General features: G+C 41.6%; 4 protein-coding genes across 7 annotated transcripts; 1 reads left to right on the top strand and 3 right to left on the bottom strand.

Annotated features, from left to right (window-relative positions):
* Positions 1 to 742: 742 nt before the first annotated feature.
* On the bottom strand, positions 743 to 3,391 carry LOC115626271. Its single transcript, XM_030521589.1, has 2 exons — positions 1,065 to 3,391; positions 743 to 994 (listed from the first exon to the last, which is right to left on the bottom strand). The coding sequence occupies exon 1, from the start codon at positions 3,082 to 3,084 to the stop codon at positions 1,093 to 1,095; it is 1,992 nt and encodes a 663-aa protein (XP_030377449.1). The 5' UTR covers positions 3,085 to 3,391; the 3' UTR covers positions 743 to 994; positions 1,065 to 1,092.
* A 369-nt stretch (positions 3,392 to 3,760) lies between these two features.
* LOC115626270 (rap guanine nucleotide exchange factor 2) lies at positions 3,761 to 15,011 on the bottom strand. Of its 4 annotated transcripts, XM_030521586.1 has the most exons (9): positions 14,869 to 15,010; positions 14,696 to 14,784; positions 13,647 to 13,800; positions 13,333 to 13,581; positions 8,915 to 12,698; positions 7,488 to 7,637; positions 6,614 to 7,093; positions 5,546 to 5,652; positions 3,761 to 5,465 (listed from the first exon to the last, which is right to left on the bottom strand). In XM_030521586.1, the coding sequence occupies exons 3-8, from the start codon at positions 13,674 to 13,676 to the stop codon at positions 5,588 to 5,590; spliced, it is 4,758 nt and encodes a 1,585-aa protein (XP_030377446.1). In that variant the 5' UTR covers positions 13,677 to 13,800; positions 14,696 to 14,784; positions 14,869 to 15,010; the 3' UTR covers positions 3,761 to 5,465; positions 5,546 to 5,587. The 4 variants fall into 4 exon arrangements, with proteins under 4 accessions (XP_030377446.1, XP_030377447.1, XP_030377445.1 ...); XM_030521587.1 differs by having other exon boundaries at positions 3,761 to 5,486; positions 14,696 to 15,011; XM_030521585.1 differs by having other exon boundaries at positions 14,733 to 15,010.
* A 286-nt stretch (positions 15,012 to 15,297) lies between these two features.
* On the top strand, positions 15,298 to 18,366 carry LOC115626554 (zinc finger protein 420-like). The gene is made up of 6 exons (XM_030521932.1): positions 15,298 to 15,423; positions 15,479 to 15,702; positions 15,752 to 15,877; positions 15,933 to 16,833; positions 17,124 to 17,699; positions 17,763 to 18,366. The coding sequence occupies exons 1-6, from the start codon at positions 15,298 to 15,300 to the stop codon at positions 18,309 to 18,311; spliced, it is 2,502 nt and encodes an 833-aa protein (XP_030377792.1). The 3' UTR covers positions 18,312 to 18,366.
* A 1,591-nt stretch (positions 18,367 to 19,957) lies between these two features.
* LOC115626361 (tubulin gamma-2 chain) lies at positions 19,958 to 21,662 on the bottom strand. Its single transcript, XM_030521711.1, has 5 exons — positions 21,574 to 21,662; positions 21,316 to 21,518; positions 20,664 to 21,254; positions 20,470 to 20,604; positions 19,958 to 20,411 (listed from the first exon to the last, which is right to left on the bottom strand). The coding sequence occupies exons 1-5, from the start codon at positions 21,620 to 21,622 to the stop codon at positions 20,007 to 20,009; spliced, it is 1,383 nt and encodes a 460-aa protein (XP_030377571.1). The 5' UTR covers positions 21,623 to 21,662; the 3' UTR covers positions 19,958 to 20,006.
* Positions 21,663 to 25,547: the final 3,885 nt, after the last annotated feature.

Consider the following 25,547-nt stretch of genomic DNA (forward strand, 5'->3'; position numbering starts at 1 on the left):
TCCCTTCCTACCTTTTGTTCCAACTGCATGTGTCTATGTATATATAGGGATAGGGTCATTTCAATTCTTAAGATGTATAACAAATATTTCCCAAATTAAACCAATCTCTCCCATCTTTTAAAGGTATAGTTGAGGTTTCATAAGCCACTTATGGATTATCTATATTTAACTATTAACTGTTTATATTCATCAGAACGACATCAACGATTCGTTATGGTTTTAAGATATTATTGATATTTGTTCTTTATAACGTTTTTCATAAGATTTCTTATAAATAAAATAGCTTTTAACACCCAAAGGCTTAACTACGATACCAGTACCAGTCACTGTTCACGGACCGGTTTCCATTAGCCAGGTAGCTTGGCGATCGTTTAAAAACAATATACCACCGATTCTGCAAAGTACCGTTATGTACGATTATAAAGCTTAATCGGAACGCCTATCATTGAAAAGGTGGGCCCAGTAAGAATATGATTTTGATTTAAAACTATATTTTCAATTCTGGGGATTTGGTCGCTTAAGCCATTTTGCCAGTCAAATTTCGACGCGCTAAATAGTTTGTCGAGCCAATTTTAAGTTATGTATTTTAAAAATTAATTAAATATGGGAACCCCTTTTTCATTTTCCCTTGAACCAAACTCTGGCACTTAAGTTATTAAAGAGTCGGTATATAGATAAATGCAACTGAAACTTACCCAAACATTGCAACCGCTTCGGGTTGGAAGGTTTAAAATTCGGTCAATTAAAACGACAGTTAGTGAAAATTTATTACCGTTATTATCGTCAGAGAATACATTAGCTTTTTATATACGATTTCTGAGGTGTATTATTTAATCTGGAATGAATTTAAGCCGTGCATGAAAATGTGAAATGAAAGGTTGCACCTAAATTTGCAACAGCGATAGATTTTACGTGATTTTAAAATTTTAAGATTTACCAGTGTATTTTAAGGTTTACCAGAGTTCAATGACTAGGTATATCCCATGGTCATAAACTGCGAAAGAGGATGATAATTTATGTATGAATGTATTTAAAATACACATGTTTGATTTTGTATAACTCACCATCACTAAAGCTGTTGGTAGGGCACGATTAATATTCCCAATTTCTACCGCGTTCATCACGCTCATTGTCCCAGTTGCGGTGGAAACGCTCGCCTTGTTCCCGTGGTTGAAAGCATTGCCTTTCATCGGGGGATCGGGAACGGCAATTAAATCGGTTCGGTTCGAACTGATCGAACTGATCCTGAGGCGGCGGTGGCTGCCATTCTGGAGAATGTTGTCTTACGAAATTTGGCGGGCGATCTCTCCTTTGCCATGGATCCGCCGACATATCATTGGTGTTGCTCGCAGCTACATTGCCGAACTCACCAAAATTGCCTGAATCTGACCATGCTTCAGGCCCCTGGTCAATGGAATGCATATGAAAGAAATCTGCTTCTGGTGGTGGTCCAGGTGATTGTGACCGTGAAGGTGACGGCGATGTACCCATCATATAACTAGAACAAGACGGTTGTTCCATGATGTTTGGAGGTGTTCTAACAGTGTTGGGCTTTTTGTTGGCTTTTCTATCCCTTACTTCTGGCCGAAAGTTGCGCACACGGTTGCTCTTTGGTCGCATTTTTACTCGCCCAAAAGCATAGTTTAGTTTATTTCCCAATGCGTTCAACTTATCGGCAGAGGCGGGGTCAACCGATAAAGCGATCTCTTCTGCGGTACCCTTTGTGATTCTATGGATAACTCGCCACGCACCAACTCGAAGGCCAACATTCTGCCCTTCGACGAGCTGCAAAATTTCATCGGTTGTAGAGTCCGCCGAATACGGAAAGTATCCTACGTAGATTACCGAGCGTTTCATATCTGCGACAGGCACAACTCTTGCTTCTGCACCGGGCCAGAGTTTAAGTCTCGGCATTGTCTCCATTAGCCAATCGGCTGTACCGTCGTTTTCACACCATAACTGCAGCCAGCCCGTACTCAAGTTACACCTCGCAAATGTGGGCTTTAGTGCTCCATCTCGTTGATTTCGAATGGCACTCAGAATTGCCCCCTGTATGGTGGTAAGTTGGTTTACTGTCCACAATTCATCCGGATATTGGGCAGGGATCACAGCCAGTTTAATTTTTTTTTGGTTTGGTTGCTTAGCTCTCATGAGATTGGGTCTATCGTTGACTGGTGGCGATCTGGTGTCCAGATTAACAGCTGGTGCATTCATAGTCTCCGTGTAAGATCGCCGAAATGTGCGTTCCTCGGAATATCTCTCCAGTTTCGGTTGTGGGGACCATGACCGGTCATTCATTGGACTCTGCGACCGCCTAATGGGAGAATCACGGTTGTAACCTGGGTCCGGGAAATAGTTCTCCCGTTTTACTGGTGGGGAGAACGAGCGATTATTCATTGGATTCTGGACCAGCATTATGGGAGAATCACGGTCGCCGAAGCCTGGGTCCTGAGAATATTTCTCCAGTTTTGGTGGTGGAGACAACGACCGATTACTTATTGGATTCTGGGCCAGCCCTTTAGCAGTTTCATGGTCATAACCTTTGAGCAGAAAATGCTTTAAGCGTTTCTTTCCGGCACCGCTAAGCCGCAAGATACTAGAATTGTAACTCTGCTCTTCAGTTGGACTGCGAAGATCTCTTGAGCCCCCTGCATTCGGTTGATCTCTTGGGTAATCTGCACGGTTTTCGGCGAGTCTTTGGCCTGTTTCTTTGGCCACAAGCTGCCGTTTTCTTCCGGCACCGCTAAGCCTTCTCCGGCAAGCATAAACATTAAAGTTGACCGGCTTTTTAGATTCGTTATGAGAGATGTTTCTCATGTTTCCCACACGAAGGTTGGGGATCATGGCAAGCTTTGTAGCCTCTTCTCTATCGTAACCTTGGGCCATGTATTGCCTTCGTCGTTTTCGACCGGCTCCACTAAGCTTTGCCACAACCGGCGACGTAAATGTCTTAACTTTTGTCGGAGGTTTCTCCTCGTCTGATATATTTATCGGTTCGCGAAATGCGATAGCAGGTTTATTATCTGCCAGTTGGTTTGTTGGCTCCTCAGCCTTTAAATAGTTTTTTGTATTAGTTTCATTCATTTTGGGTCCCACGAGTATAGGGGAAAGGAGGTCCACCGCCACAGAGCCCCTATGCTGCGGTAAGGCTAAATACAACCGGAGGGCGCCAGGTATCCGGAGGCCACCGTTCAAAGACACAATAACGCAGTGCCATTCACCTCATAGGCACGGTTCGATTGACACCTGAAGTTGCGGGTTTTATCGAGTTTTCCTCTCTAGATCCGCCATATTTAGTTTAGAGCAGGGGCACCTCGGGCAGGATGTGACTCTGCGTCACGTATGGTCGGTCTTGGGTCAGTGACAACATTTGCCAAATAACCCCTGGTAGCTCTACCTTGGCCCCCATAATCTGTAATAGATTATTTCGTTATTTTCAGATATTTACCAATAGGACTACCCAATTAACTTCTCTTATGTATAAATTGGGATCACAGTTTTATACAAAACTCGTTGAAGATGCTTTTAGTTTCAAAGATATAGTTGCGATATTACTTACATGATTGCATTAACTTGCAAAGAAGTTTAGCGAAGTTGGCCAGATCAGGAAATAATACAAAAGCCAAAATGAATCAAACTGAAAGTAAATTTTAGGTTATTTGATGTTAAGAGGTCATTTGAATGGACACTTACAGTTATTTGTTAGGAGGTACACTCGTAGATCTCTAGGCTTTCAAAGAAAATCAATTTGTGAAGCGGCTTTTGTTTTTAAATACTGTATTTTTATTTTCGATTTAATTCTCAATTCATATGTACATACATACACGACAAAATGGGACATATAGTCGGTCTCAGATAAAAGAAGCATAACTTTAACAACAGATTACTAGGTGCAACTCATTTCTATGTTAAATAAATCATAAATGTGAAAATGTCAGCCATCAATAAATATTATTGACTTACAACTGAATACTATTTTTCAATTAACTATTTATTTTTCATTTTTTACCAGAAGCAATTAAACAAATGGAAGGCTATGCTCTTTTTATGTGAGACATAAGATATGTAACTCTAAAATAATTAATTAAAAGTATATGAATAAAATGATTTGTATTTTCTGTAATTAAATTTTGTCATGTGTTCGAGCTGCGCTTGGGGAATTGGAGCTCTGACTGAGGCGTGACAACGGGAGCTAAAAAAGTCCTCCCTTCTTTCACAATTCTGCCACCCCTTTTTTGCAGAGCATCCATTCCACTAGCTGTTTGAATTTAAGCATTTACATATACGTATTATTAAAATAGTTTGAAGCAAGTGCGGTTTTAATTAATTTTTGTAAGCCTTAAAAAGCAAGAAATGTTCTTAAACTTAAACACAAAAGGGCACATGTATACATACATATATATTTAGCGTTTGCTTTTTAGCTAAAATAAGCAATAAACAATCAATTGCGTTACTTTTCTTTTAAATTTAAATTAAACTAATTGGGCTTCATTTTTCATGGTTATTTCATGATTGTATATATAGGCGTGTATATATATATATATATAGATAGATTCTTGTATATAGTATATGCATTTATATATAAACACACAAAAATATTGGAGTCCTTTACGTGTGAGAAAAAGATATACAAAAAAAATTCTTTAAGTCTCAGGTTTTGTGTCTTTTGTTGACCATTTTCGAGTTTCTTGTACTTTTTGTGGGTTGTCATCAGATAGACTGTCTTTTTGTTATTGTGGTTCGTGCTTTTACAAATATTGCATATTAATTATTATTATTGTGTAAATAAATACAATGTTTTGGGGAAAACCTATGGAAACTGTTGCTAAAGAGCGCTTATCAACTAAATATTTGGAATTGGAGCGAAGGTTTTCTTTTTGTGTAAACATATAACTAGCTTGTACATCTCTATATATAAAAGTTAAAGTATACATAGATGGAATGACACACGAGTGTCTTTTTTGAGTTACGAGTTTGATTCAAAGTTTCAGAGCCTGACTTACGAAATAGGTGCAATAAGAGAGTCGGTTTTGGTGTGTTGTCTCGTTGATGTGCTGGGCAAAATTTCTAAATAGCTTTAAATGCCGACGAGTCTTTAAAGTTCTTCGAGAGTTTTTTGATTGCAACATTTTTGATTGGGTCTGCGCGCTGGGTCTGCCTGCAGACGAGACGACGTTTGGTTTGTGAAGGCAACAAATCGGAGAATGTACACATTAAATTCTGCTAAATTAATATAAAATGCAAGCAACTTAGATGAGAGCGTAACTTAACATGATGATGCTTAAATCTACGAACATGGGGCACGCAGTTGACGCTGGTTGATGATAATATATAATATATATATATTTATGAGCATATTGAGAGCACACAAAACGGGTCGGTGTGTCCTTCCTTGTTTACGTGTGTGTGTGTTTGTTGGTCAAATGGAAACCACAACCATTAACAAATTTTGGCATCTATATATGCTGCAAGCAAGAAAGTAAAAGCTTATAAAGAGGTGACTACAGAGAGAGACACAAAGAGGAAAATGGACTTTAATACTCACAACTAATTAAATTAACATTCAGTTAAAACAGCACAGTTTGATTTATTGATTCATGGGTGGCATTGGTATGGTACACTTAGTGTTATCCATAAAGTTTGGCGGGCCACCTGTTTAAAGAAAAGACAATAGGCAATCAGAATGGCGATTAAACGAACGATCTGCTTTTAGCAATCCTTGTGGAACCTTTTAAGATGATATATAAATATATAGATATTTACAACAAACAAACATTTATAAAAACATATTTAGAAACATTTATCGAACAGAAACATACATATTTATTTGTTTTCGACACATTGTGGAAAATATTTTGAACAACCTGTCAAACTTTCTATATTTTATTTCAGTTGTATATGGAATAATATAGGACACAAATCCTGTAAGGGTAAAGAATAAAATCTCAATTTCTAATCATCTTTTTTTTTTTAATAAAATTAAAATTTTAATTTCTACAAGTATTAAAATCACAACAGACCATTTGCCATATTACGCAAAAATTTCGATAACCTCTTCTTTACTAATAACCTCAATTTAGATTAGGTTCGATTAACCTGCTTTCTTCTGTTTTATTAGAACTTTTGTATTAAATAAAAATCAATAATACTATTATTTTTCAAGCTAGGGTACTTTCAGAGCTATTTTCTGGTAGCCAGAAATAATTTAATTCACTAGTAAAAGATTTCGTTTTTTAGAAGCAATCTTTACATCTTTAAAGAACTTTGCAAGAAGTGAGAACCAATTGTAAACTGCCATAGCTATTCTGATATTCATGTCAGTAACTAAAACGACTTTGGCTTTAATATTATAACAAAATATGAGGCCCAGGCTATATTATAATTTTACTGTAAGCAAATATAACTCAGAAATCATGCTTCCCAAAGGAAGGTACAGTTTTCAAATGTTCAACGATCCGAAAAAGATGTTGGAAGCAATTTAAAGCAACTAATTAACGATGCATATTTTAGATCATATATTTTGCTTCCTTTATAATAGCAGGATAAGACTTTGTGCTTATCTATGCGTTGATGAGGCTGATCTCTTCAGGTTTTGGGTTGTGGTTCGGCTTACCATGCATATGACTCATATGTCTACTGCCAGCATTGCCATGATGATGATTATATAGACTGGCCAGCGGTGGCACATTGTATGGTGGTGGCGGTGGTGGTGGCATAGCCACTTGTTGCTGTTGTTGCTGCTGTGCTTGATAGTTAGAAACGCTGCGCATATGCAAATAGGGCACTGGAGGTGCAGCTAGCTGTTGTTGTTGTTGCTGTTGGAGTGGTGTTGGTGGTGGTGTGGGTGTGCTTGGCGGTGTATTTGTGCTCTGGCACGGACTATTTAGATTGCGAGTCACGGCATTGTTCGAAATTTGTTGCAAGAGACGGCAATCGGCGGCCGTATAAACAGGCGCACTGAGCGGTGGTGGCTCATGCTGGAATGTTGTGTGGTGCTGGTGGTGGTGTTGTGTGTGGTGTGGTAGTGGGTGCTGCTGCTGTGGCTGCTGTTGGGCGTACGAGCCGTGCCCACTGTCGCACGATGAAACGGAACCTGTGGTTGTGTTATCAAAAAGAGTAGAGTACAGAATAGAGAGAAGAGCGAAAACGTAGCAAAGAGTGCCATGTATTGCCAAGCAGTGTGTAGAGTAGAGTAGAATGCATAGATAGGTGTAATAGCTAAGAAGGCAGCGTTGACTGCCTGGTGCAATAAAGTGTCTTAGAACCAACCACCGAGCCTCAACCCAGCAACCAACCACCAAGCAGGGGAATACAGCAATAGAGCGAGAGTATGTGAGAGACTAAGGCGAACCTAGCCAGCAACGGATACAATTTTGGCAACTAGAGTTAGGCTACATTACGCATTAAATTCTAGATCTAAGACTATATAAGGTCTGGTTTTAGTAGCACCATAAAGCGTTAAATTGCCAATCAAAATCTACACTTACCGGAAGTCACGGATTTGCGAAGCGGTAAATCACGAAAAGTAGTCACACTACTGCTCTCCACCGACAAATCCACAGAAGGCAGCGGTGGTGGGGGCGCTGGCGTATCTGAGTGCGAACGCTCGTGTATGGCGCGTGCGGGAATGATATTGCCTGCAAAGATATTAGTATTATATCAGACTAATGGGATTTCAATTGCAGATTAGCCAGCTACGTAACTTAGCCTTAAACTAAACGATTGATAGTGTATGTGGAAGATTATTCAAGCGTCGAGTTAAGCAACTATTTAGTAAACAAATTATAAATACATAAATGATGAATTCGAATGCTATAAACTTATCTTTTGAATTGCAATCACATCATTTTGAGCTTAATTATCTGTATACTTTGATTTAAATAGTAGTATTACACTTAAATGAGAATAAAACAGGAACCTTAAGCCCCCCGAACGCACTGTCCACTGCCAGCAGTTGCGATTGTGTGCTGTGCACTTTGAATAAATGCTTCATTAGTTTTATTAAATTTTAACAACAATTGGTTAGTGGGTACATTTGATTCCATTATTACAGTAGAGCTTTCAAGGCCCATTTATTTAAGGAATCTGTGCGCCATTTATTTCTTTGCTTTGCTTACTCAATGAATAAAACTCGCAGCCAATTTTGATGTTTCTTAGATATTTGTATATGGATTTCACAGAATAATTCGGTTTTAAAACATTTTCTTTTATTCGCACCACGTGCTTTGCGCAAATCTTTAGTTGCATTTAATTCACGTGACTAAGGCTAGATTTGTTTTTGGAACATGCAGCCCATTATTCACAGGTTTTCACTTTATTATTGTATCGAAAGTTTTAAAATACTTGTAAGTGTAATTTCAACAAAATTACGCAAATAATGAGATTAATAGAACTGCACGGGCTGCTGGAGTTGCCTGAACTTTCTGCAGTAAAGTTAAAGATGCGATAACACCCCAAAAATGTACAGTATTGGAAAATTTCGATGCAATTTAAATCGTGTCAGTGGCGTCATAAAAGCGCAGTGTTCGGCGAAACGCTTTGAATTTCAGCCATTTGCTTTCAGTTGGAAACTGGTCCTATTATTTGCTTTCCAATTGAATATAATAATATATATGGATTATATATAGGGATTGTTATTAACCTACAAAAAATTAAATAGTGTTCCAAAATACTTTTGTCCTTTTACATAAATAGGATATCGATAACTTCTTTATGAATTTAAACCACGGAAACCGTAAATTTCCACAGTTTTGAGCGATATTGTTTCTGATTTTGGAACTTTAAAGTCGTTAAAGTTTGTTACGTAATAAGGCTAACATTTAATTTCTAATATTATATCTAAAATCGCATTACTTTTCGTGGAAGATAATTATGTTGGGTTGTTAAGTATACCAGTAAAAACAACTCTACTTACCACTCGAGGCCAGCCGGCGATGTGCGCAGGGACTAGGACTGGGCGTGCACTGTGAATTGACGAGCGGCGTGGTGTTGGGGCCGCCCAAAGCCACGGGCGTGGTGAAGCCATGTGCCGCATGCATGTGATGCAGCGGCGGAATGACGCCCGGTATAGCCGAACCGTGTCGCGGTACAAACGGCTGATGTGGTCGAACCTTCGAGGATTCCGAAAGGGCCAGCATTTTCTTAACCGCTTGTGGTGAGGCGGTGCCAAATTTGGGTCCATTGTTGTGCAGCTGTCGTCGATTGTGATCGCTGGTGGAGCTTGTCGAACTGGTGGTGGAGAGTGTCGGGGAGCTTGGATGTCGTTTGCGTAATGACAGCGACGAATTGGGCGCCGATGAGGATGAGGTATGTGAATAGATGCTCAGCTGATCGCCGGCATTGCCGGAATTGCCGCTACTGACGCCGATGTTGCTGCCACCACCGATACTGCCGCCGCCAACACTGCGATGCGATGTATTGCCATGTGAAATGCTGCCCGAATACGTGGAGCCATGCGCCGGCTCGCATTCGAGCGACAATTTGTGGAGGATGTCCTCATCGCTGATTATCTTCAGACTGTTCAAGTAGGCCTTGACGCGGCGCACCATTTGCGCTTCTTCGAACATTTTCTTAGGATTGGGAGCGGCAGTGCTCTTCTTGCGTCGCTTAATGGTTGCCTGTCCAGCATTTGCCGCAATGACGGTGCCGGTCGCAGCATTTGTTTGCGATGCAGACATCTGATTGAGTGAAAAGAGCGCATTGGAGGGCGATTGACCTTTGAGTTCGAGTATGGCGAGTAAATCGTAGGGCGAACTACACATGTGCGTCAGGAGTCGCACCTCCTTGGACAGCATGCGCAGCTTCTCGAAGTTAATGAGTCCATCCACTCGCGTATCATTGCCCAAGTGTATGAAAGTTAGATCCTTCTTGACAATGGGATAAAAGGGTATTATGGGATGCTGGGCCAGAAGTTCCGCCGAGACAAGCTGCCGATATTTGGACATATTGCGCGAGGGATCCATCAGATCCTGAAGATCATTGAACAAACGCTGATATTTCGAGGGCAATTTTTCCCAGGTGAGACGTAAACGCGACACCGCGCCATGTCCCAGTCCCGAAATAATGGCGAACATGGAATTAAAATTGCGACATTCCTTGCAATGGCGTGCAATCTTGATAAATTGTTTCACGATCTTCATGCGTCGCACGATGTTGTGCTCCGTACATATTTCGCTCACTACCCAGAACATTTCGCGATTGACCAAATCTGCAAATTTGGAGAGCATAGGCACGCCATATTTCGAGGGCAGTTCAAAGAGCTCGTCTATATATTCAGTAGACTCGATCTGGCGAAAATTGGCAAAGTCCTGCAGTGTCAGCTGTATGGCCAGCTCGTAGGCATTGAGCTGAAGAAAATGGACACTCGACTCACGCACCAATTCCAGCGCCAATTCGTCTGGGACCAGCGGTTCCGTGCTGTCGTTCAGCTTTAAATAATAGCGAGCCGCAAAGCTGATGCGTTCGGCAAGATTTTGTAGCTGATCGGGCAGACGACGTTGCTTTACCATGCCGCCCTCGCCAACACTCACCTCGCACAGCGAGAAATTCGAGCTGGGATCGTGTATTCCAAACTCCTGTAGCGTCAGCATAACCACCTCATGAGCCGTCGTCTCCTTGTAGATGAGTACATATTTGCAGGTCTGATCCGATTTATACACCTTGAGCACGTGCTCCGGGTAATCGGGCAGCATGTGCGCTGAACTGCTTGTCAACGTGCTCGCTGCTGATGGTCGATGAATGTGGGAATTCAAATAGTTGACATGCAGCGCATTGGTGTCCTCATAGTTAAGCGTGGTGAGGTTTGGATTGGAGCGGGATTGATAGAGACGGCCGTTACTGGAGCTGCCGGGTAAAGAAACGGCGCAGCTGTTGCCCGCCGATTGTGTGGAATTAGATGAGGAGGCAGAGGATGTTGTGGACAGTTTGGTTTTGGACAAACCACCATTGGCAGTTGCCTCATTGATCAGCGTGTCGGAGGAATCATTGAGACTAGACTGCTGCAGGCCACCCATGTGTTTGTTGAGCAAATTCATCTTCGCCAACGCCTTCTGCAGACGACGTTTGGGTGCCAGGGTCATAAAGCCACCCGCCTTCGCGCCTGTCACACCCTCTGGCGCCTGCTCCACGCCAGTTAACGATGACTTCTTGGCCGAAGTGTTCACACTCTGCAGCAGCTGTTGCATAAAATTCGATGCCATGCTGCCGCTACTGATGGGTGGCGTCTGTGGTGGTGCACAATCAGTTTGATCCCCGGGCGCATGCATCAGCATGTCCACCGAACTGAGGCGAGCTATATGAGCTCGATTTGTGGTCAGGTCGTCTGTGGTGGACTCAGAGCGTCCGTGAAGCTTTGCTATGTCGTTGGCGCAAATGCGTCGAGGGCTGCGTATTGCTTTGAAAGATCCTGAGCTGCTGCCGCCTGCAGAGCCATTATTCCCGCTCTGACTGTGTTCCATAGCCTGCATAATCTCCTTGAATCCCAGCAAATTGCTCTTCACATTGATGCTCAAATGTGTGGTGCTCGTCAGCAATTCCATCGCTCTCTTGCTGGTTACATGATCCAATGAGTTTCCATTAACCTCATGTATTTGATCGCCACGCTTAAGACCCACATCCTGCGCCTTCGATCCAGGCTCCACCTGTGATATATAGATGCCGACTGTGGCATTTCCTGTTGCAGCGGCCACGCCGCGCAGCTCGTAGCCACCAATGATTTGAAAGTTGAGCGGTTCATCGCGAGAGGAGCGCGTCAGTGTGCAGCTCCTCATGCGCGCCTTGGCAGCGCATGCGATGTGCAGCAAACGCAGCTGGCTCAGCAGCTTCTTGCGCTCCAAGCCCGCTTCGAATATTTCCAGGAACTCCATCATCTCGTGGTCTGCCTCGAAATCAGTGAAATGATTGTTTACCCAAAGCAGCACGACACGCGTGACACGATCACGAAGCTCCTGCGACTTGTGCGACTCCAGCTGATCGAGATCGAACCAGTGGAGTAGTTTGCTGGTTACCTCCTGTGGATTCTGAATGAATATGCGATGTGTGAGCAAGAAATCCTCCACATAAGTGGGATCTGTCATTGAGTTCTCCTCTACGAGCTGCTGCAGCAGACGCTCCGGCGTGCCGCGGATGACCACATGGCCACGTTTTGTATTTAGTGAGGTTCCTGTGATACTGCTTCCAGCAGAAGATGCGGCACACTCTGCCCCACTTCCGCCAATAGAACGCAATTCTGTTACCATTACCACTCGACCCTCTTCATCTTCGTGCCGGCGTGTATTCTCCTCACCCTGATGCTGGATGCGATAATAATCTGTTTGCGTGATGCACACAAATTGACAGTCATCGCATTTGGTACGCATCACTCCCCGATGATAGAGCTTATCCATCGTGGGCAGAATGCCAAACGAATCGCCCATCTGTAGTTCCTCCCGTGTGCCATTCCCATGCTCGATTTCTACGGCCCCATTGATTAACACCGACCAGGAGTCTAACTCCTCGCCATCGGACATGACCACAGTACCAGCTTTGTCCACAACCGCAAAGACCATGACGGAGCAAAGAGCACGCCGCACAGCCAGCGTAATGTTGGTGAAGGCCTTAAGGCCTTGTGTGAATTCCAGCAAGATTTCCACATCGTCTTCGGTACGCTCTGATGGATCCTTCTCTAGGCAATCGCGCACTGCGTCGCGAACATTGAGACTCTGTTGAAATAAATGAATGGATATGATCAGTTTTCGAAAAGATCAGTTTTAAAAGATCCTAAGTAAAATATGCAAGTACTCTGTAAGCAGGTTTTTAAAATGATTCGCCCAGATAAAAGCTTAAAACAGCTTGTTTTGATAACTAGTACATCAGTTCGATTGATTCTAACAATATCGATAGATTACACTATTTTAATGAATTTATTTAATGTAATTTTTAAAAGTTTGTGAAACAAGCATGCGTCAATCAATTCATAACGTATATTTATTTTTCTATCATGCGTACGGGACGCAGGCGAACTTTAATTAATGATTCATATGCTAATTTGTACGAAGTATGTATTTAGTTTTGTTGGGTCTTGGATGATTCAAGGTCTTGCTTCCACAGACTATAACTTACTGAACTAAACTGTTTTACTAATTTCTTTATGTTTTAATTTATCTTGACTCATTAACTTTTACAATAACACCCACAAACAAAAAAAAAAAAATTATTCGCCGTCCAGTTTTGAAAATCACATCAATTATAAGCCCAGCTGTTAGATTTTCTGATATCATGCAAATGATTGGCTAAATCAATTGTACATTACTTTCGACATTCTAGATGTCCCCTGCTTGGATTTATTTTACTTACATCTATGCTTTCGGCGAGATCCTCCTCATCGGAGTCCACCACCGACTCCACGAGGCCGGAGAGATCAATCTCCTCGGCCTCCAGCGATGAGCCGTAGGCAGAGGCCATTGTGTCGCTACCGCTGTACGCTGAACTTGTGTCACTCGAATGTGAGCCGCGATTGCATTTTTGATGCAATTCCGGTCGATTGTTGGTGGCAGCGCCTGTTGCGCTTATTGCTGCTGCTGTTGTTGGTGGTGTGGGTGGATACTGTCAAGAGATCGCAAATTGGCATACAATTGGGCCACAGTTAAGCTCGAGTGCTAGCTACTCACATGATGTCTGATATGATGATATTGATCCATTAGTTGTTGCTGCCGATGCCTTTGTTGATGATGCAGATGTAGATCTTTGGAGTTGGCAACCGCATGCCAATAATGGATATGCTGATATGTGTGTGTATCTCTCAAGTTTAGTATTAATGGCTAGCTGTAAAAAAAAACAACAACAACAGCGACAACAAAAGAAGCACGTTAGCAACAATATTGGCAACTTGAAGAAATAATTAAGCGAAATTAAGTAAGACAAAAATGAAATCGCTTAAATCTTGCCATAGTTAGCAAAAGTTGTGTGTGAGACTTTATTAGTCAATTTTGTTTGTCTTGCTGTTATTGTTGTTGTTGTTGCCGCTGCTGTGGTTTGCTTTTGTTTTTGGCTTTTGTGGGCGCACAATTTGCCGTAGTACCAACACACTTTCATTTTCTGCAACAACAACAACAACAATAATAATAATGGCAGCGACAGCAAAAACAATGCTACCAATAAATTAAGCTGTACAACAACAACAACCACAACATAATAAACAAAAAGCAACGACAACGGAAAAAAAGAGAAATAAATTCTCATGCAATTGAGTTGCTGACGCTGTCACTGCTCAGCCAGCGTCAACGTCGGCGTTGGCATCAGCGTCAAATATGTGTGGGAGCGCTTAGCGCTGCCGTGTCGGCAGCTACTGCATGTATGTGTGTGTGTGTGCTCACTGCTTGATTGTTTTGTGTGTAGGGGGCGACACAGAAAATAGTAAAACGAAAAGAAAAAAAAAATTGTAGGCGACGACTTCCGTTCGCTGCGCTGCGCTGCGCGTTGGATAAGCCATTATAATAAAAAAAACGAAAACTATGTTATTGCAAAATCAAAGTATAATAAATAAAACACACTTTGCACTTTGAATACACACACGCACACATACAGCCAGACATACACACATCTACACAAACACTAAATATGGGCGTGTTGTACAGTTCAATGATTTTGCCAGCCCCTATGCACACAAGTCCATCGTATTTATATTTATAACATTGTTGCACATGCTAATTATACGCACACTATTTTTTTTTGCACAACGCGTGTAATTCGCTCACTTTCTTGCGCTGTTTTTTGTGGCCTGTTGGTTGTACTCGCACTCGCTGCTTGCTTTGCATAAAGAAATTTCAGCTAGCGTGTGTGTGTATGTGTGCGCGTTGTGAGCTGCGCATTTTTGGAATATTTTTCACTCACACACACGCGCGCAGATTTTGCACAATATTTGTAAAATCGTTCGTGTTTGTTTTTATGCCGCCTCAAAGTAGCTTTTTTCTGATTACTCCACTTTTTCGAACAATTTTTGAGCTGGCGATTGCATTTTAAATTACAAAACTAAGCAATAGAGCAGAAGTTAACGACGCGTCTTAAAGTGTGACCACACTTTGAATGCTCAAAATACCTAAAAAGTATGTAAGGCCAATGGCTGCCAATAACAGTGATGCCATCTGGTTGTAGAGGGAATAAATACAACTGATATGGTAGCTTCATTTAGCTACATTCAAAAATAGGAACTAGTTCGTTCATTTAATGTTCGGTTGTTTATTTGCAATTGTTTACAATTTCGTTACAGCTGATGAGCTGTGTTGTTTACTTGAAGAATCACTCGGAGCTGACAAATAAATAATGTGTACTTTAACGTGTCGCACCTGTGTCACGCCCACTTCTAGTCAAGTATACAAGCTCCAGGAAAAGGCGACAAAGCATAATAAAGTTATTTGGGAAATGCTTGCTGATGTCTGCTCCCTAGATGTGAGTTAAATATATCTAAAATGTGCAATTATTTATTGTTATCTTTATCATGCAGCCCAATAATGCACTGCCGCAGCACCTATGCTCCGACTGTTTGCAGCGGCTGCAGGATGCCTATGAATTTGTCCTGCAGGCCAGGCAAGCGAACGACGAGCTGTTGGCTAAATTGGAGAGTTCCTTTTCAGTGGAACAGTTTATGGATGTTAAAGTGGAGGACAATAAGCCGATCCCAGACACAGATCAAGAGGAGCTGCCGAAATACACAGAGGGAGACTCAGAGTAAGTGATAAACAGATGCCTCGAATTTCATTTAACATTTCTTTTACAGCAAATTCGATGAGATGCCGCTCAAGGAAAGGCTGCAACTTTTACGCAAACAAAGAAATTGTAAAACAGCCGAGAGCCCTAACGATCCCTTAGCTAGCGACCTGTCGGAAATATGCGATGGCCAAGTGTAAGAAACTAGTCTTTGCTGTTGCCATTTTAATTAATCTTATTCCATGTTACAGAAAATTGAAAGAATGGAACAATCAAGCAGATTGTGGCAGCCAGAATGAAAGCGCTTTAGTCGGGAAACAATATAAATGCGATCAGTGTGACAAATCCTACTATTGGCCCGCCAGTCTCATATCCCACATGCGCAAGCACACATCTAAAAGCAATTGGCTCACGTGTCCAAATTGTCCGCACAAATTCTATCGCAAGGACAACATGATGGCTCACATGCGAAATAAACATGGTGCGCCCCGCGCCTACAAACGCTCCGGCTCTACACTCCCTAAAGTAACGGAGCTGGACATTAGCCTGTGCCTGCCACATGGCACTAAAAGGATTCAATGCATGCTCTGTTTGCAGAACTTCTCAAAAATTGCCCTGCTGGCCAAACATTTGCAAGCTCACGCCGACCAAGCGGATGAGGTTTGTGTGGCCAGCGAGACGCGTCGCGAAATCGCCTCCAGCTTTTTCGCCGATGCCAACAACGTGGATGAGGCACATCTAAAGCAACGCATATGCGAGTACTTGAACGAGCAGAAGTTCTCGCCATTCTATTCGATAACCAACCAGTCTGGTCGCGAACTGAGTCTGGAAAGCTCCGAGACGGACAGCGATTTTGAGGAGGAGCAGCGGAAAATAAATGCCTTGGCCTCGCGTTACAATTGCGAGCTCTGCTCTCTCAGCTATGCTCGCAAATATCAATTGTTCGATCACCAGCGCCAGCAACACGACTGGCTGGAGGCCCCCAATGTGTGTGCGCGTTGCCAGGCGCGCTTCGTCAATGCCGAGCTCCTGCAGCAGCACCGTACACGGCAATGCAACAACGTTCAGAAGCTATACATCTGCAAGTATTGTCGAGCGCGTTTTCAGTGGCGCCAAAACCTGAGGACTCACTACGCCGTGCACAGAAATAAGGTTTGTATTAGCAGCAGGCCACCAAAATAGAAATATCAAAATTGTCCGCTCTTCCCACGCCAAACAGCAAATTGAATTATCGGCCGTCAGCCTTTCCTCAACTATGTTTTCCCTACAGCTAAAATGGCAGAACATTTTATTTTATGTCTGATGGTATATCTAAATATTCCTAGTGAAGTGGAAGGTAGATAGCTCTCAGTATATGCTTCGAACAGTGTTTTGATGATTAATCTGTTGTTTATTTGTAACATCAGTAAACGGTTTTAATTCTTTTGACCATTGTTTTCCAGAATACTGTCGTCCATTGCTCGCTGTGTGATCGCACATTTCGGGATGCTCGCGGCCTCCACACTCATAATCTGAGCATGCACGCCGACAAGTCCAGCTTCATGAGCTGTCATTGGTGCAACCTGAAGTTCTATAGACGTGACTTTCTGCTTCGACATCTGCAGCGACGGCATGGCCTCAAAGAGCAGTATTTGCCACTTGCCGAAACCCTCCTCGCCGCCACATCGCAGCCAAATGGTCAAAAGCGCATCGCCTGTAAAGTTTGCGATATTAGTTTTACGAAAATGAAGGAGCTGCGCTCTCATTTGCTCTGCAATGCGGCTGCTCATCATAGCTACGACTCCGCCTTGAACTATTCCATTACGAATGCGCAGGGCTTCGAGCTGCATTTGGATGACACCGACACGGACTCTGATGCAGACCAGGATGAGCATCCGGCAGCCGCCAAATACACCTGCTCGCTGTGTCAGGTGCAGTGTCGGCGCATCTATGAGCTCCAGCAACACCAGCGCGCCATGCATCCGTACGATGAGCTGCCATATGCCTGCGGCAAGTGTATCTTCAAGTGCGCTGCCAAGGTAAGTAGACATCGTATAATCTATAATACTATTCCTATTCAAGTTGCTGTTGTTTGCTGGCAGCCCCTGTTGGAACGCCACGAACGCAGTCAGTGCCTTAATGTGGATAAGCAACTGAACTGTGCGCTGTGTAGTTATAAATTTATGTGGCCAGAGAACTTGCAGCTGCATGTGCGTCTGCAACATGCCACTGGGGCGGCTGGAAGTTCTACTCCAGCTCCTGCTTGCGAATCCAGCACAGATCTGTTGCGTTGTCCGCACTGCGATCGCACCTATCAGCTGCAGGCTCGTCTACGAAATCACATACGCGATGTGCACTCCGAGGATGGGCCCAAGAAGGCAAAGGAGGCGCGACTGTTCCTCTGCTCGCAGTGCGGCATCAATTTACGCTCCAGAGGCGAATTGCAGCTCCACACCCGACGCCACAACAACGACAAACCCTTCAAGTGTGATCTGTGCAAGATGGCATTCGTCTCCTTCTTTGAATTGAAACTGCACCGTCGCAAGCACACCGGCGAGAAACCCTATCAATGTACCTTTTGCCAAAAGGCTTTTGCGCGCTCTGACAAATTGCGCGTCCATCAGGCCACCCACAAGGATAAACGCAAATAAACTACCACATCCGAAAGCCTATAATTGGTCTACTTAATCGAAGAAAAATATTGAAAACGACTCTGATAAAAATAGAAACTACTGTGGAAGCTAACGCACATGGGGTCGGTGCTGTTCCAGGCTTTGGATAGCGATAAGCTATGTTTAGTTTAACAAATATTAGTTAACTTAATAAGTCCGGCTTTAATTTCCCTGCAAGTTAAATTTTATTTGTCTGATCATCATTGTAATTGGTCTATTGCCAAAAATGTGATCCCACGATTAGAAACCGGACTTTAGAAATGAAATATTAAAGTATTGTAAATAAAGTATTATAAATTATAGCATAGTTTTTTTATTTATTACATTATTAAACCACCAGCCAATATCTAAATTTAAGGTCCTAAACAAGAGATAAATAAATGGAGCTCAGAGAGTTTTACTTCTAGTATATTCTTCCTTCTCTTTCTTATCTATAAATGGGCTGTATCTATAAAAAACACTCTTCGCTTTGTAAACTCCAATGTAGAACTCTCGATTGCGGTACTCGTTGCATGTTCAATTAAAACTTAGAGTCGCAGAGACTCTTCTTTAAATAATAATCCAAGCATGGGCCTGCTAATTCAAGATTAAATAAAACTTTAAAAGGACGTCTCCGGAACACCTCCCCTATTAGAAATTTTCCATAATTCGATAAAAGGCCAATTTTAAAGCGAGTTATAGAATTGAATCTGCTGTTCTTGTTCTTAGTTTTTTTTTCTAATTCACAGTTCATTTAAAAAAATAAATGTTATGGGAAAATCAAAGTATAACTATGGATAAGTTGCATTAGTTTTCACATTACTTACCAATTTATTGTTATTCGAAGATCCATTTATAATAGGTAGAAGAATAGCTAATAGCAGCGTTATAATTTTGAGAAGATTGCTGAACATTATGCTCAGCTCAGCTTTCGGTAGTGTCGTTGATGCAAGACTGAGATCAAATCCGACTAAACACACGCTTTTCAACGAATATTCCTCCTCCTATAGAGAGATCAAAGATTAACAGATTATCATTAATCTGCTATATGGGGTGTGGAATTCAATTCTTCAAAAATGTATTGTGAGATTTAGATTTCACAATCGAGTTAAGCCACATCTATGATTGGCAAAATCTCTGATAAGGTCTTAAGCTAGACGTTAGTAGCTGGATTTGATTCGAATATCGGAATATTAATAGAGATTAATAGATCTTCAATATCGTTGGCGTATATTATTTACAATGCCTCGCTATATATTCATTTTCTCATTTCGATTCTGATTATTCTGTACATTATTGTTCGCTGGAATAAGTATTTTAGTTAAATGTTGCATTATGTAATGGGTATGGTTATTTATTTATTGTTTTTATTATTTTATGTATTTAAGTAGCGGGCAAAACAGTCGGATATTTGGTGTTCCATTTCTGCATTAGCTTTTTTTTTTTAATTAAATGAATAAACAACACACAAACTATGAACATCTGATAACAGATATACTATATATATAAAATATGCCTGTTTCTTTTTGCTTATCAGTTAGGAATGGACAGATTTTACTTGAGATTACCTGTTTGAAATGAATGTTTTAGGACATCTTATGACATTAAATTAAATTCGGTAATTGTAAGTAATTAGCCACTGGGAGTTGTGCTTTGCAAACAGACACTCTTTAAGCAATTTATTCGACTTGTAATTCAACAGGCAGTCGCCGGCTTAGGCCCCTCCAGGCGCGGACTCCATTGGCGATATTCGATTTGTGTGGCTGCCTCGTACTCCTGCACCAAACAGTCCACAGTGTCGCGTGCCGAGTCCAGCTCGGATAAGTCCTCCTTGAACATGGACTCCCGTCGAAACTGATCCAAGAACGCGTTACGCTTCTTCAGTTTATCGTATTGAGCTAGAGCGCGATTGAAAAGCGTGCTAATGGAAGTATTGTTTGCCATCATTAGGCCCGACACCTTGTGAGCAGTTTGCACATAGGGGGAGCTACGCGACAAGGCCACCTCAATGCTGGCCGGCCCCCAGGGTATGAAATGGGCCAGTTTGCGATCCCGTATACGCTGCAGTGATTTGTGGACTTGCGTTGGATCCACCTCGCCCTGCAAAGTATAACGAATATAAATGGGCCAAGCATTGGGCAGATTTTTAAGTTCTTGCCTGTATTATGTTGAGAATCGATATATAACAGTGACGATTTTGTTTATCGGCGGCCGACGAAACCATCATATTCTTGGGCTGCAACAGCCTACGCATTACGTCCAGTACAGTGGTCTTGCGCACATTTGTTTTAGTCTACAATTTGGAACCGGTAAGTGGAAAGGAAAAACGTGCGTTCAAAAGCCAAAACCCACCTCATAGTCGGTAATCAACGGCGTGTAGCCCGTCATGAGAAAGTGTAGCTGCGGCGTAGGTATCAGAGGTGCCGTCAATCCAATCAGGTTGTTGTTCATATACGAAGGGTAGCGCAATGTACTCGTACTTACGCTCATAATGGTTGAAACCAGATTGTTGATCTGCGAGAACGTGGGCGTTTGAATATGCAACCGTTCCGTGGCAATGCGATTCAGTGCCGTGTTGTCCAGCACCACAACAGAGTCCGCACACATGGTTAGACGCTTTAGAGTTAATATTGAATTATACGGCTGGACAACCACATCACTGATCTCGTCCTGATTGGGAAACACACTGTAGGTTTGTATGAGTTTCTTGGGAAAATGATCAGCCAAGCTCTCCAGCATGTAGGAACCCATACCGGAACCAGTGCCACCAGCGATGCTGTGGCAGAGCACAAAACCCTCGAGTGAATCGCTGCCATCGGCTTCGCGATCAATTATGTCCAGCACCTCCTCCTGGACTCGTTCGCCCTGGGAGAATCCCGAGGCCCAATTGTTGCCAGCGCCCCCACCATGCTTCGATAGATAGACGTTCTCGGGATTGTAGAGCTAAATGGAAGACTCTTCCATTATATAGACATATTTAACCATGGTGCTTGTGAAAGATTACCTTGGCATGGGATGAGCTCATTATGTTGTGAATGACTCGCGGCTCCAAGTCAATCAGTACTGCCCGTGGTATGTAATGGTTGTCGTCGGCCTGGTAGAAGAAGACGTCCTTGCGGTCAATGTCTCCGGTGGCAAAGTCCTCCAGAACGCCATCTGGTGAAATGCCGTGCTCCAAGCACAGGCGTTTCCAGAACTCAAAGCCAACTGAATATGCAGATGCTCCGTTAAATGCCAATCATATTTAGTTCCATTTACTCACTCTGATTGCCACATTGGCCCAATTGTAGTGTAATTATTTCGCTCGGCATTTTCTGCGCTTTTTTTTTAGTTACTTTCCACTAATCCAGTCTTTGCACATAACGGATCTTTTAAAGCGCGCGCAACAGCTGTCAAAGCTTTGGTAACGGAGTTGGAGTTGGTGCTTCAGCCCTGGTCGCAGCTGCTGCGCGCGTTGCCAACCAAACAATGCGCCATTTTTTTCAATGCATTACAAGCTTCTTTAAAGCTTTTTAGCAGCTGAAATAAAACCAATTTATTTGCCAGCTCTTAGCGCTTTAATTTAATTTATCAGAAATTGCACAATTTAAATCCACAAAATAATCATTTAATTTTTTAGAAAATTCACAATTTAATTCTACATTTGCCAGAGCTTAGGTACTTGGTATGAGAATCGCAGAGGAGAGCGGCCACCATATTTTTATTTAATTTATTGGAAATTGCACAATTTAAATCCACAAAATAATCATTAATTTTTCAGAAAATTCACAATTTAATTCTACATTTGCCAGAGCTTAGGTACTTAGTATGAGAATCGCAGAGGAGGGCGGTCACAATATTTTTATTTAATTTACCAGAAATTTCACAATTTAAATCCACAAAATAATAATTTAATTTTTTAGAAAATTCCCAATTTCATTCTACATTTGCCAGCGCTTAGGTACTTGGTATGAGAATCGCAGAGGAGGGCGGCCACAATATTTTTATTTAATTTACCAGAAATTTCACAATTTAAATCCACAAAATAATCATTAATTTTTCAGAAAATTCACAATTTAATTCTACATTTGCCAGAGCTTAGGTACTTGGTATGAGAATCGCAGAGGAGGGCGGTCACAATATTTTTATTTAATTTACCAGAAATTTCACAATTTAAATCCACAAAAAAATCATTTAATTTTTTAAAAAACTCACAATTTAATTCTACATTTGCCAGAAAATTCACAATTTAATTCTACATTTGCCAGAGCTTAGGTACTTGGTATGAGAATCGCAGAGGAGGGCGGTCACAATATTTTTATTTAATTTACCAGAAATTTCACAATTTAAATCCACAAAATAATTATATAATTTAGCAGAAAATTCACAATTTAATTCTCGTTTTGCCAGCGCTTAGGTACTTGGTATGAGAATCGCAGAGGAGGGCGGCCACAATATTTTTATTTAATTTATTGGAAATTTCACAATTTAAATCCACAAAATAATTATATAATTTAGCAAAAAATTCACCATTTAATTCTCGTTTTGCCAGCGCTTAGGTACTTGGTATGAGAATCGCAGAGGAGGTTTCAGGATTGAATCACTCTGTTTAACGTAGGAGAACCATTTAAAAGCTTTTTATTTGCGGAAATAATGTCCTCTAAAATCGAATCCCACAAAATAGGTAGAAAGTGCTGTTTTTTTGAGACTGTTCGTTATAAAAAAAATAGAGTGCTGTTTCTAGGTCTTAAAATCTATGTAATTTGTATTTTGGTCCTCATTACGAAAAGATTTGGCCAATCTTACGTGTTTTAAAAAGTTTGCTTCGTGTTGAAAAATTTTTTTTCATATTATCTTTTGTATTGATCGTTGATCATCGAGGGGGGCTTTATAAGGTTGTTCATATTTTAATTATTATATTTATTTACATATTTATTTCCGACCAGTGTTATCCATTATTTGACGAATTGAACGAATCACCACAACTGGCTAGTTCGGAACGCCCCATCTCCGAGGGCTGTGGGGTTAAAATATTACTAGATAAGATAAAAATCCACCTTGTCTGCCATCCCAGAAAAAGTGTCCACGAAACACAAACAAATTTTTATTGAAAGAAGTGAGTCCCGCGGGAGCTCTCACAACGCCATCCCCCAGCTTCTCTGCTCCATAAAGGCCGGAAAGGGCTCAAAATGCGTACCAATTTCAATAAGCTGCTTCGACTTAATGCAAAGCAAGCGACTTAAATGCATGTTTGTGCCATTATTGATGACCTTAGATACATATTGCAGCCCCTGCCACCTGCCCCCTGCCCTCTGCCCACCCACAACTGGATGGCCGGATAAAAAGCAACATGTTTTCTTTGCGGCTTGCTCGCCCATTTCTTGGGGGTTGTCAGTGAAGGGCACGAGGGTGTGAAACTAGCGTGGCGAATTGGCGAAGGGTGCAGGGTGCAGGGCACGTGGCTTAAAACACACACAAACATGGCATAGAAAAGAAAATAATAAACATAAAAAGCCAAATCCTAAAGGCACAACTCGCCTTCTTTTTTTCCGCTCTGCGCCGTGTCTCCGTAAGACTTGGGCGTGGGCTTAGCTGATGACTTCATGTCCCCAAGGTGTGCGGAGGGCTGGCTGGCAATGCAACGACGGCTTACCCACTGACATCGTCTGCATTTTTATGGCTTGTATCCTGGCCAGGTTTATGGCTTTAAGAAATATTATATTTATACATAAATTTCCAATGAAATCAGAGGGCAGAATTATAATAAAAAAAACAAAACTAAAAAGCATTCGCATTGATAAGTGTTAAAAAATCGATTGCAACAAAAATATGAGTGCAATGAGTGTTGAAAATACTATAACTATGGGTTACAATATATACATATATAGTCAGCAGTCAAGCTTATGAACATCCTTACAATCGAAGAATATCAGAGCTTATTTTATAAACAATATGTTAAAGAAATTTTTTAGAAAATAGGTAATGGCCGATATTGCAATTCACAAAAAGTATTGTTGAATTTTGATAATATATTTTCCAATGGCTAATGCCTTAGACTTCCAAGAAACAAACTAACTCAATACTCGGTACGGCTACTGTTTCGTTTCAGAAATTTCCAAAATTGTGGTAAATATTTATTGATAAAATGCAACTAGAGAAGAGTTCTAAATTTTTCTTGTTGTCAAAATTTGCCTCTAATTTAAAAGATTTTGAAAGCTTCACATAAAAATAAAGTTAATAAAGTTATATTTAAGTAGAATACGTACTTGAAACTTTTTACTGAACATTAAGGGGTTTTAAATTTTTCATGAAATGTGGAAAATTTGAATAATTAATTTATGATTTATTCAAATGAGATTATTGGTGCCATATATTTACAATTTGGAACTGCGATAGAGGGAACATATCTGTGACGTTGATTTAAAGGTATTTTCGATCATATTCATATAGGTATTTCCCATTTGTAATAAATGTTCTTGGTGCATATTTTTTCAATGCTTTAAAAATCTAGACACACTTTTGCTTTCCATGCATGCCAGTTTGAAGCTTTTGGCCGGCATTTTTGTGTGTTGTTAACCCTCTGGGCACATTTGGTGCTTTGTGTGTCCTTTTTGTTCTGCTTTGTTGTCCTTTGCTGCTTACAATAAAATCAAAGATTGCGTCTGGGACTTTGTTTTCGCAAGCCTTCGAACAAAAATAAGTCAAATAAGCACAGACGGTCAGAGAAGTTGTGAGCATCACGCCCCCAGAGACAAAGGGCGGTCGGAGTGGGTGGAGGGCTGCACCAAATAGCTTATTGATTTAGATTACAAACAGAAGGAAGAACTTTAAATTAAAGCACCATGAAATATGCAAGCTCTATGGACAGTGTCCATAGCCCACATCTTGTTGATATTTTTTTCCGCTTGCCTTTGTCGTACGTTTTACTGCCGGCGTTTTTTCCAATTAGCAACAATTCGGCGCGTTCAAAATCCCAAGCAAGAGCAACCTAAACCACACAAATAATTACGTTGCTGCCAAACACAGCTGGGGGCAAAGCAGCACAAACAATAATAACGGTGGCAGGACGAAGGAACACGGGAGCTGGCAACAGGAGTCCTTCGTACGAAGAACAGCCACACTGTAGTAAAAATGTGCAACTTCCGTTTGCGGATTAAATGTGTGCGTCCCGCACAGCCAAAGCCAAAGTAGAATGTCCAATTGGACACCAGCCAGCAGTAACGACTGTGCCCGAGCACAGTGGGGCAAGTCAATGAG

Source organism: Scaptodrosophila lebanonensis, unplaced genomic scaffold, assembly GCF_003285725.1.
Source record: "Scaptodrosophila lebanonensis strain 11010-0011.00,11010-0021.00 unplaced genomic scaffold, SlebRS2 tig00000085-arrow-pilon, whole genome shotgun sequence".
Lineage (NCBI taxonomy): Eukaryota > Metazoa > Arthropoda > Insecta > Diptera > Drosophilidae > Scaptodrosophila > Scaptodrosophila lebanonensis.

Bases quoted from the DNA above. Each gene is read 5' to 3' on its own strand.
- LOC115626554 (XM_030521932.1), top strand. From the start codon at position 15,298: ATGTGTACTTTAACGTGTCGCACCTGTGTCACGCCCACTTCTAGTCAA. The intron at 15,424-15,478 runs GTGAGTTAAATA...TTTATCATGCAG, and splicing joins CTGATGTCTGCTCCCTAGAT to CCCAATAATGCACTGCCGCA. The intron at 15,878-15,932 runs GTAAGAAACTAG...TCCATGTTACAG, and splicing joins GAAATATGCGATGGCCAAGT to AAAATTGAAAGAATGGAACA.
- LOC115626361 (XM_030521711.1), bottom strand. From the start codon at position 21,622: ATGCCGAGCGAAATAATTACACTACAATTGGGCCAATGTGGCAATCAG. The intron at 21,519-21,573 runs GTGAGTAAATGG...CTGCATATTCAG, and splicing joins GGGCCAATGTGGCAATCAGA to TTGGCTTTGAGTTCTGGAAA. The intron at 21,255-21,315 runs GTAATCTTTCAC...TCTTCCATTTAG, and splicing joins TGAGCTCATCCCATGCCAAG to CTCTACAATCCCGAGAACGT.
- LOC115626270 (XM_030521587.1), bottom strand. From the start codon at position 13,676: ATGGATCAATATCATCATATCAGACATCAT. The intron at 7,094-7,487 runs GTAAGTGTAGAT...ACACAACCACAG, and splicing joins TCGCAAATCCGTGACTTCCG to GTTCCGTTTCATCGTGCGAC. The intron at 5,653-6,613 runs GTAAGCCGAACC...TTCTTTAAACAG, and splicing joins ACATATGAGTCATATGCATG to GTGGCCCGCCAAACTTTATG.
- LOC115626271 (XM_030521589.1), bottom strand. From the start codon at position 3,084: ATGAATGAAACTAATACAAAAAACTATTTAAAGGCTGAGGAGCCAACA.